Here is a 12,795-nt window from a genome sequence, read left to right as displayed (position 1 = left end):
GTTTTACAAAGCAGTTCCATTATGTAAAATAGCTGAAAGATATTTAGCAGTCTTTCAAAATTACTGAACTTTAACAGGGAAAAACAAATAAACTTTGTGTATTTATTAATGCAGCAATCAAAGAGTTTATATACATAGAGAGTGCGAGGGATCTGCTAGACTGTAAGTGCATACGATATGATGAATGAGAGAGAAGATTGCCAGCGAGTTCTCTGTGTCCCTGTCATAATCATATGTCATAATCATATGATGCATAGAGATTTTGTGATTGCGATTATATTTGTTTTGTACAAAGAGGTTATATAAAGTTTGGTATTATTTTTTCTGAAAAATGAAAAAGTGTTTAATATGCAGATTTGCACATTCTCCAATATGTGGCAGCAGTTTATACTAAGTACACAATATACTAAATACAGAGTTTTTTTCAGAAATATTGATAGATGAAAGTGCACTTAAATTTAAATAATATTAACTGAATAAAACTATAAGTTAATTTTATTAAAAATTAAACTGTTTATATAGTGTTTGTTTTGTAAATAAAGTTTCTTTTGACGTTTCTACTTTTTGAATAACTTGTATTAAATCATATTCCATAAATCGTTTTTTAACTATTTACTTAAGAATGTAACAATTTGTAGCCAATGACATTCGGATTAGACGAGGACACAGGGGAATTCACTGGCAATCTTCTCTCTCATTCATCATATCGTAAGTTTTGGGCCCTGGCGTTCTCTAGTTCTATAAACTCGGCAGCAATGCACTTATCAATGCAAGGTCTTGTGAATGCAGTGAGTAAAATTAGAGTTTTTCTAAACAACTTGAAATAAAATGTCAGATAAAGCAGTTCGTCAAGATTAATAAATGAGTCATAAGAGTAAAAACGAAAACGGTAAACAACTGATTCGGCAGTTCATCTGCTACATATACATGAGATTTACAGTAAATAAAATAACAAATATAGTCCTTAAAATATTAAGGTTTATTTATATATTATAATTTATTTATTATAATTTTTACTTACAATGTACAATTAGCATAATTCTTTTGCTGACTGATGGTGGGACACCATTTGAAGCAATACATAAATATGCACCCATATGTAACCGATTCACTCTTGTTATGTTAAATATTGGACCGTCGATACTTGATACTGGAAAGAAAAAACAAAGTAACAGTTAAAAAACAATATATCAATAAATCATGTTCAAATTTTAACATAGCATATGAATTATACATTCATTTAATAGCTTATATTCTTTTTAGCGAACAAATAAAAAAAAAGTAATTCGGCGATACGGGGAAAAATTTATTGGTTTTATATGAAAATATCGGTGTGACAGACTTTTGTGACACAGTAAGAGCTGTCACATCAAATTTTCCTGAAAATAGATAAAAATTGCAATAAAATGGTCTCATACAAATTAATTTCCATGAAAGTGCAATATACTTGCAAGTATATCACTACATATTATAAAACAAAGTCGCTTTCTCTGTCCCTATGTCCCTATGTACGCTTAAATCTTTGAAACTACGCAGCGGATTTTGATGCGGTTTTTATTAATAGATAGAGTGATTCAAGAGGAAGGTTTTTATGTATAATACATCCATATTATAGTAGAGTAAGGGGTTGAAATAGGGGTTGAAAGGGATATGCTACAAAAACTAAAAAAGTTGTGCATCGATTAAGCTCAAATATTGACACGATATACAACCAGCTTTAAAGATCTATTGTTTTTATCTACTTTTAACCTTCGGAGGGTAGAAAGGTGTAACGAGAAAGTGGGAAGGAATTATTTAATATTTACAAATATGACGAAAAGAGCATGACGTGTACATTACAAAACTGTTATCCCACGCAAGGAAATGTGGAGGGAGGGGTGCAAGTGGGGATGTCGCCAGCAAAGCGGGCAGTTCACAGCTAGTTATATTTTATATTAATAATATAAAAAATATTTCAGCCAGGATAAACCCTGGCACCCCTAGGCTATATTGTACCTATCGTTAAATGGCATATGCGAAATTTCGAAGTCCATGTAAGTGCAATTTTACTGTCACGTGATCCCCACTTATAAATAATAAGTCAATGTATGAAGGCTATGTAATAGAATAACAATCGGTAAGTAATGTTAATTGTTAATTGTAATCCACATTAATCATTGATTGCAATAAATAAATAATTAACTCTTAAATGGATGACGAGAGACCTGGATAGCTTTTTATAGTATTAACAATATTGTATTAATATTTACCTTCTTGAGGATTAAATGAATAATTCATTTTATTGTAATTAGTATTTCAATTGATGTATTAATTAGTTAATTTTTCAACTGGCTAGGTAATACCGCTCTCAGCTACTACATACAGAGTGTGTCGAAAGTATGTATGGATCTGAACAGCTCGTCAGTATATCAATATATCGAAAAATGATATGTATGAATGTTTTTGAAGATATTATAAGGTACAACAAGGAGATTTGCATAATTTCCGAAAAAACAAAAAAACAAAACTGTCACTAAGAAAGTCACTTTTTCGTAAAAGAGCGTGCTTGTGGGTTTTTAACATGTTTTATAATGACTTTTCTTTTATCACTATCTATCAATAAAATATTTACAATATTTGAAATCTAGAACCCCCCTCTGTTTTACAATAAAATGATTTTTTTCTTACTCGATCTATTTTTTTTAAGCTTATAGAAATTATTTTCTACTCAAACTCAAACAAGAATTGCTCCTTTTAATATATAAGATAAGATAACGTATTTTCGAATCAAATAAAGAAGATAATAAAGGTGTTACATAAAAATATTCAATCTTTTTCACATATTGATAACGCTTTGAGACTTCCGGTTATCAAGGTTTTTCACTTATCCAGGTCCCGAGTTTCAAACCGTTTTAACCGAGTTTCACTCTATTTATTGTTGTTGCAAATTCGTTTTCTTTGACAAAAAAATTAAATTTTTGTTTGAAACATTTTTGTCCTAGATGTTTATTTTTCTAATATTTTTTTATTTTAGTACTATTCTAACTCTTTTACATTTTTAATGCAAAACTTTGAGTGTCTTAGTTTAGTTAACTACATGATAATATTTTTTTGTATATTTTGTTTACAAAGTGAAAAATCTCGATTAAAAAATGATTAATTTTGCTGTTTTTCTCCATGTTAAAAAGTCAACAAAATGAAATCGAAAAAAACAATGTTTCATTTTTTCCAAAGGAAATCAATCTACGATAAAAATATTATATTGCAAGCTTGATACTCGCTCACTTCATTGGGCTTAAAAGTAAAAACCACCGCTTTATAGCCTCTATAACACTCGAAGGGATTGTTTCACACAGAAAAAAATATATGCAGTTTTCAATTATATAATGTATAAAATAGTCATAATTCATTGAGTATATAAGAAAAGAAGGCCATGATTTTTTTGACATTTACTATTTTAAATTTTTACAGAAATCTTTAATTTATGGTTCAAAATGATGATCATAGATGGAGCAGTACAATATCAGATTAAATGTAATTTAAAAAAAAAATATATCTTTATAAATCATGCGTTATTCTGATGTATGAACTGCATTATTGTTCATTTTCATTCAAATCAATTCAATAGTTTTTGTGTGAAAGCATAACAAACAAACAAACAATCATCCTTACTTTCACATTTATAATATCTAGAAGAATGTTTCCTTTTACCAAAATGAAATTGATCTTTGCGACACCATGAAAATGACCTTCAAGATCCAATTTCGATTCTCCTTATAATATTCACAACAGCTTTTCTACAGGTTATTTTCAATAAATTAATATTCTAACATATTGTTGCGGTAAGTCCATTCTTTTCGGACATCCTATACAATAAAACATTCACTGTACAAAGCATCTCATTAGTTTAATGGATTTCCAAAGAACGAGTGGGAGCGCTTTGCTATTATTATTATTATTATTATGTATAGGCTATGTTTGTACCAATATTCAATTTTAATAATAATAATCATAATAGTAATAAACAAAATATATTGTTGTTTGAAAAACGTTTATTAAAACAGGTACACATACAGCAGTGGTTAATAACCAACCAATGTACAGTATGTGAATGAAATCATTTTGAAATCATCATATTATATACAATTACTAGCGGCCCCGACGGACGTTGTCCCGTAAAAACGTAACTCCAATTCATGAATACCTATACTACGTTTAGCCTGTCCGCTAAACCCATCCCGCTAAACCCCAGTTTAACTCTTATTTATTGGAGTGGCCTGACCTTTGATAGTAGAGCTCGCTGCGCTCGCATATGGCTCTAATAAATGCCTATTGACAATACCTGAATACTATTAAAAATACATAGTACACATAGTATACATAATGTGATATGATTTATATGCGCTCCCACCATTTAATGAAATTTCATTTTTTTGGTACGGAGCCCTCAAAAACAGTTGTACTGGACCAAATTGTAAATCTAAACCATTCTCGAATCCCCTTGAACTCACACAAAAAATTTCATCAAAATCGGTCCAGCCGTCTAAGAGGAGTTCAATTACATACACACGCACACAAGAAATATATATATTAAGATTATGATTCTTTTATTCTATTTGCTTTTCCATTTGTTCTATTATATTAGATTAGGTTAACTAAGATTAGATAAAATTAGATTATAGCTTGAATTAGCCCCGTTGGGCAAAGGCCTTCCCCAGTGTGTGCCAAACTTCCCTAATAACACCTTTTCTAGTCAACAGACCTTTTGCAAAATCACCAATCTCATCTCTCCCCTTTGCTAACTTCCCAGTGGGATAGTGTACCGATATGTGAATCTTAACTTGAACACAGGCACAAAATCGGTCGGGGCATTAAGGAGGATATATATCCTCAACGCCCCGACCGATATATATATATATATATATATATATATATATATATATATATATTATATTATATTAAATTTCATACTGGTGTTTCAGCCAGTATGAAATAAAACTAAACATTCATTACCTTAAAACTTTTTAGTTTCTTGAACAGTATATTATCTAAAATATTGATTGAAATGGTGATGTTTTTGATTTGATTATTTTCTCCACTTTGTATATTTTATCTATTCACTTTGTATATTTTATCTATTAAATTTAGCATACCTACTATATTTTAACCAAAATCATGTTTAGGTTTATGAGAGAATAATTTAATAATTTATATGCATGTTTAATTAAGTTTCAATATCAAATTTTAGAAGAATACGTCTCATATACGGTATTTTAATGCTCTCACATTACATATTGTTTGTTTATCATACACGGTTTGTTTATGAGGTTGGTTCTACATCTACATAAAGGTAGTACACATATGTATAACCCGTACAGTCTGAATCAACTTACAATCAGAAATCACAATGCGACGTTCTTTACCAAGTATGCACGCACAGTGGAGTGTTTGTATCAAATTTCCGGACAAAATTGAAGGGATTTTTATGCTCAAAATTTATTCAACTGACTATTTAGATGCAAAAGTATCTTTTATTTGACAAAAAAATAAATGTTTTAGTCATATTCGTCTTCAAACCCAATCATTCCATTGTCTTCTTCAATTTTTTAAATTTTTTTTTGCTTCTGACTCACTTTTTTTCATATCTATGCATGCTTCTTTTCCACGTAGGGTGATTTTGGAATTATGAGTTAAAAATTTTCACTGGAAAAATGCTTACTCCTTTTTTGATTTTTGACTTAAGCTATCTTCATCTTTATCCTTATCTTAGTCTTAAAAGGGAAGGCGTAAGTTCGCGCAAGATTTTTTTTCATAAACATGTTAGAGAATACTTTAACTTTGCCCTGCTATAAAAAATTTTACCCTGAAAAAAGGGGGCACATAAACAAAAAGTTTGATAAATTTAATGAAAAAAAGTTTAATTTTTTTAACAGCAAATATGAAACACAAATATTTAATTATAATAATGGAAAAATTAATATTCAATACTAATAAATAAAGCACAAACCTTCTGAATATAAAATAAATATAAAAAAATCCTTACTTAATTGCATTAACAAACACAGTAAACGTTAAATTGAATGACACGGTAAATCGAAAGCAACAACAATAATAACATGCATCCGTAAGAGCATGTAGATAGCGGCTTACAAAAAAACTTAATTTGGACGCATTTGCAGAACGTGTGAGGAAAATTTATCATCACGCACCAAACGGTTGACACGACCTGACGGGTTAATAATTTAAAATTACCTGCGAGATCAATTCCTTCGTTTTTCCATATTTTATCACTTACGAGCATGAATTAAATTTAAACATTTCTGTTCAGAAATAATAACTTTCTTATCTAATCACGCTTTATTTTTAAAAAATGAGGCACTCCATACATGTATAACCATAAACGATTCCAGTTTTCGGATGATTTAAACTGTTTTATATTAAATTATTGTAAATAAAATTTGGTAATAATGTATTTTAAATAGACTTCAGTAAAACCCAGTCACTCTATTTATTAATTTATTCGATTCCTCATAATTCGCATAGATTAAATTTTGTTTTGTTGGTGAGTAGAAAATATGTTTGAAAGATGCAGATTATATTGTAACAAAGGTGCGATGTTCTTCATTCATGGTTTTACTTTCTGTTTGAAACTCTCCTGGGAGTTCTTTGTTACCAAATGCAAAGATAGTATTAAATATATTTCGAAATACTAGGCTTATTTATATCTACAAAGTCTTCCTCGAAAAATGTAGAGTTACAGATACGCTATCTGTTACTATTCATTATTTTCATTAATATAGTACATGGTACCCCGTTTACCTCTCCCCATCTCCCGTCATATGTCCATCAGCTTTTATTTCAGACTTAGAAGCTAACAAATTTTTTATTTACGAAAATTCTTGTGAGCCAAAAAAACAGTCTGCCCCAGGAATCGACTCCACGTCAGTAGATTTATATGGTAGCCAGTAGAAAATGTTAACATGAGTCTACTAAACAAAATCATATTCATGCGAACTAGATTTTTTTTTCTATTTACGCCTATAAAGTGGGACAGATATACCCTACTTCCGCTCACCACATTCTCTTTATTGAACATTTTAAAAAAGTATTGCATTTTTTATTTTTGACGATTTTCAGTACTTTTCGATCCTAGACCTTTTTTTATCTAATTTCACCATTTTCGAATATGAATTTGATAAAAAAAGACGCTGAAACGTCGAAATAATTTTGAGTCAAGACCGAAATAATTTACAAAGGTAAATATTGTCATGAAAATCGATATATGGGTATACAAAAATATTCTAAGGAACTTTTTCTATAGGGTTTTATAATAGTTTCTTTTTGATCTCTCTAACCATCTCTGACGCTAGGCAAAATATTAAGAATCCGCCCTATTTGTCAATTTGTAGTAGGCTGAGTTTAAAGTTCTGATTTAGGTAAAGAATTTTAAATAATGCAACTCATCATCGAAAAAGACAAAATTTCATGTCGTAATTTCTATAAATATCGAAAACATGAGGGTATCTATACTTAATGTCACAAAAAATGCTCTTTTTACATAAAATATTATATGTAATCTGATGCATTTTTTGTGCAATTGAGTATAGAGCTAACTCAAAAGTAAGTGGCAATAATTTTTACTTTTATAATATATCATTATAGCGGATTGAATAAACATGAATTTCCGACTGTGTCAGAATTGTTTGATTGTTTAATGAAATGTTTTTCAACAAGTAATTAAAGTTATTTTATAACTGGATTAAAAAATTATCACATATTCTACCTGATTAAATATCAATTTTCGACTCGGTCAGGATTGTTCTGTTGTTCATAATAATAAAATAAAATAAAATAATACATTTAAAATTAAAAATCCATTGTTTTTATGATGGTTTAAATTATGATTTTTGACCTTAAAAGGTCGCATTTTTTATAGATCTTCTTTTATTTGTTATTAAGTAAAATTTGGGTTACCAAAATTTCAATTCATATTACCATAAAATTAAATCTTAAAATTATAAGGGTAAAAATATTATGAACAGCTAAATCTAAATAAACCACTAAAATTAAAATTTGGATGATAAAATTTGATGCCATATTTTCCATTTTATTTAAATATATATTTTTAAAAAATATTCAAAATTTACTAGTTTTAGATACAATAAAACACAATAACCTTTTTGAAAGCACTGGATTTATCACTTGTTATCACACAAAAATTGTTTATATTAATGATGATGACTTTACCTTAAAAATGACATAGACTCGGTCCAAAAAAAAATGTGTTTCTTCGCCGGTGCCACTTACTTTTGTATTTACTCTACATATTAAATGCGACACACTGTATATCAAGATATCCTAATTTTGGTCCCAAGTTTGTAAATATTGATGAAACGAACATAATTTTGGTACTAAAATGGTAATTAGTTGATTTTCGTTTGTTCGTCCGTCTGTCCGTGCGCCGGATAGCTCAAACATTGAGTTATCAACGGATAGCTCAAAAACTTAAAAATATATCAAGTTGAACTTTTAACAGCGTGTTTCCATCTTGTTAATCGTTAGAGACAGAACAAAAGTTTCAATCTAAAAAATGTAACCTTAAATACTTAAATCTAAACTAAAAATGAACAATAATTCAAAGTTATATTTTTATTTGAAAAATTTACATACGGAAAATTATGCTTATTATACCATGTATATATGAAATATACATAGTATATTAAGTTTAGTCCCAAGTTTGTAACGCTTAAAAATAATGATGCTAGGAAAAAAATTTTGTCATAGGTGTTCACTAAATCACCTAATTAGTCCATTTCCGGCTGTCCGTACGTCCGTCCGTCCGTCTGTGGACACGATAACTCAAAAACGAAAAAAGATATCGAGCTGAAATTTTTACAGCGTACTCAGGACGTAAAAAGTGAGGTCAAGTTCGTAAATGAGCATCATAGGTCAATTGGGTCTTGGGTCCGTAGAACCCATCTTGTAAACCGTTAGAGATAGAACAAAAGTTTAAATGTAAAAAATGTTCCTTATCAAAAATTAAACAACTTTGTTTGAAACATTTTTTCGTAAACATCACTGTTTACCCGTGAGGGCGCCAATTAGGCGGAAATTTTATAATATGTACTATACTTGATTATCAGTTACGTATGTGTCACATATTTGTATATGTAATGTGATAAAGAAATCAACACTGACTATGCATGGTATTTCAACAATTAATTCAGTCAATTGTTTGTTTTCACTTGTTTTTAACAGATAAATTGATAAAAAAAATTCATTTTTTTTTTATTTGAAAAATTTAATTTTGTATAAAAAGTTTCTAAATGTGACAACTTTTTTTTTTATTTTGAAAAAAACTTTGTTTATTGTATTAAAACATAAATTCTTCCTTAAATACTCCTTACTTTAAACTGTTAAGTAATGGTTTGGTGTCATTGAAACGAATAATGAGTGTAAAGAACGAAATAAAAGTGTGGAAAGAGTACTTACTATCTACCTTCCAACATGAACAATCTTACAAGATTGTATATAGAAGGTACATTATGTGAACAATTTTTTTTCTTCTTCTTAACTATTTTATTCAAACATGTTTATGAAAATGTCATTTTATTAAGTTTATGATTATAATAATTTTTTAATGTTTTTTATTTTTATAAAGTAATTAATCATTTTGAATCCCTGAGATTAAAAACACATTTATAATTTTTAACGTTTTTAGATTTCCTTCACTTCCATTCTATAATGGAGCAATGATTAGTCTACTTTATCATATGGTTAGAGCTTTGAAATTTTTTAAAGTTTCATGTCAATACTAGCTGGAACAGCTAACGTACGAAAATTGTAGTCTTATCAATGAAAAAGATAGTCGCATCAATGAATGATTTTACTCGAAAGTCCTCGGGAGTAGCTTCGATTTGGCTGTTTCTTTTTTTTCGACATTCGTTCAGTGCCGTAAATAAATAGCCTTTTCTGCGCTCTGTGCGAGCTTTTATAACTGCGTCCTTGTTTTGTACTCTAGAGCAATACTACATGTATAAGCCTACTTTAGTTCATTCATGGTGATGAAAAAAGCACAAGGAACTTGGTGTTGGTAGACCAATTATCTAATATTTTGGAAGAAAATTTCATTTTTTTAATGAATTGATCTGGGCAAACAAGCAGACGAGCCATCTGATGTTAAGTAGACCCTTCGTCTGTTATAACACTCCCAGTGTCTGACTCACTAAAACTCAAACGCAAATTCACTTGTACAAATGAGTTGCTTGCCCTGATGCTTAAGATGTAATTTTTGGGCCACTATGGTCTTCATACTTCATAATAAAATAACATCTAGCAAAGCTTCAGTAAACCGTAAATTAATTTAATTTTAAGTACTTGGTATGGTAGAGTTTTGAATAAGGAAGGTAGAATATAAATTCCGTTTATAATTTCCGAATTAGTGACAAAATGCTTGTTCGAAAATATTTGCAAGATTATTCAAAACTACTCAATACACAAATGAATTAGTTCTCATAGAAACCAATTTACCCAAATGAATCTCTTAACAACAATAAATACGTTGCGGGACACACAGGCCCGCCCATTGCTTAGTCTCCGACCGATCGTGTTGCTAGCCGATCGATTGACTACGATAGACAGTAAACAAAAATAGTCTCGAGCGTGTCTAATTTAATAGACGCCTTGATACTGGCATTTTGCACGTATGTGTTGGAATGGAACACTAAGGGTGCAGTGGGAATTTATCAGGATCCTATCAAAAAAAATAATAGTGCTTTGCCTGGCCGTTCTTGCACCCTTCAGAGTCTACGCCTTGTGCCTGGGCACCGGTGCACCGCCCTATTTACGGCACTGCATTAGTCACTAGTTACTAGCGGAAAATGTTTGTTGCAAGTGATTCTGACCTCTCCAAAGAGGCAATAACTGCTAGTACAGTTTCTTCATTTTCTGTCACAGGTTTCAATAGCTTTTTTATAACTTGATGCTATGCTATTTAATAAAAATTTGCATTTTACATCTGCAGTTGACATAAAAGACAGGATCTTGGTAGTACCAGCATGAAATCACTTTTCGACAGATTTGGCCGAATTTTTTTTCTCGGGTTTATAATAGCTTTATTTATGAATTCCTAAAATTTCATAATTTTTGACCGTTTAGATCGCGAGATATTTAAAGACAAAGTTCGCGATTTTGAGGGTCATGTCCCATTTAAAGCATGTAAAATGTCCGGTCTCTCCAACTATTTTTTATGATATTATTATATATTGAAGAAAAAGTAGAAAAAAATGTTTATACAATAAAATTCTAAAAAAAAAATTTAGAAATTAATTTTCACTTTCGAGATATTAATTTTGACGTAAATTGATCGAAATTGGGACGTTGGCATAATTATTTTCCATTTTAAACGGTCAAAATTTCTGAAACTTTGGGAATTAATAGTAAGCATTATTAAATTCTTAAATTTAATTTTTCGTTAAATTCTGTCGAAAAAAAAATTGTACCATTGCTTTAACATAGAAACTGCAAATACCATGCTGGAACATCGTTAAGTTATAGAAGTAATTACCATTTCAAACTTCTAATTCTTTAGTCATAATTTTGGGATAACCTGTTCACGTAAATTACATTTGCGACAGAAAAATAAATCGATTAGTAGACTCCAAGTTGAGTGTGGTTTGAAAGACAAGTATAGGTTTGAAAATTTTTTACGTAAATATTGCTATTAAATTTTCAGAAAAAAAAGAATATTTCGAAAACCGTGAATTATAAGTGAGTTAAAAAATTATAAATCTCATCTCCGTTTTAAAATTATAAATCTCATTTTTATTTTGACCGTAGAATCTAAAAATAAAATAAAATACAGGCTAATCCATTAAAAAACACAACTTTGATACTTTTCATGTTTTTCGGACATTCTGTACATTCGAAAAATAATTTTAAAATATACAGCCAATAAGCCTCCATCTATCCCAGAAAGACAATTTTCTTAAAATCAAACAGTTTAACCTTAAGCTTTCGTGTCAAATTACGTGAATAATCCCGAATAAATAACTCTGTGTAAAACCATGTGTTTTTTTTTTGACAAGTTGTAAATTTGATATGCATTAAAGTTTAAGCAGTTCCTTAAAATATATTGCAAATTTTTTTGCTTTCTTTTCAAATAGTAAATAGTATGTTACACACTTAAGGAGCAAAAATAAAGTATGTCCCAGATCTCATGTTAATTGTTGCATTCTTCCAGGTGGTGGCGGAAACCGGCAACTTCCTTTTGAATAGTGCAAAATTACTTTTCTCACCTCCGCGCAAAAAGTGAACACATTCAGTCCACTGTGTAAAACGAAATTTCCGCTATCCTCCTCCGTCGGGGACAAAAATAGTATACATACCACGGCACCAAGAAAAGAATGTCTCATATATCATGTCTGTCATAAAGACAAATTTTTAATTTATTTCTAATGCAATATACCTTTAGGTATTTCGATTCTTATAACATGTATATAATGTTATCTAAACTCTAATGTTAATTAAAATCATAATAAAAAATGAAAGTTAAAATATTCAAATGAATATTAACAGGATTTGAGAAACACAGAGTTTGTTTTTATATAAAAATTTAAACTTAATTCGTATGTAGTAGGTATGTGATCATCAGATTGTGCAATATACGTTTTTTATCTTTATTATGAACACGTAAAATAACAGAGTACGCACGACGTTCTTTGAATTATTATGTAAAAAAAAAAACCATTTTACGAATATAAACGCTGATTTGAATAATTTTTTTAAATTAATTTCTCATATTTATGAGAATAAACA

At 29.5% G+C, this 12,795-nt stretch overlaps 1 protein-coding gene across 1 annotated transcript in view; it reads right to left on the bottom strand.

Annotated features, from left to right (window-relative positions):
• Positions 1-12,795, bottom strand: part of LOC123290698 (limbic system-associated membrane protein-like) — a 219,529-nt gene that overhangs the window by 34,010 nt on the left and 172,724 nt on the right. Inside the window, exon 5 of the mRNA XM_044870966.1 lies at positions 1,022-1,150. Within this exon, the coding sequence (XP_044726901.1) occupies positions 1,022-1,150 (129 nt within the window). The remainder of the gene's footprint in view (positions 1-1,021; positions 1,151-12,795) is intronic.

Source organism: Chrysoperla carnea, chromosome 1 (assembly GCF_905475395.1).
Source record: "Chrysoperla carnea chromosome 1, inChrCarn1.1, whole genome shotgun sequence".
Lineage (NCBI taxonomy): Eukaryota > Metazoa > Arthropoda > Insecta > Neuroptera > Chrysopidae > Chrysoperla > Chrysoperla carnea.
The sequence above is the reverse complement of the archived record's forward strand: the minus strand, read 5'-3'. Positions and strand labels throughout refer to the sequence as shown.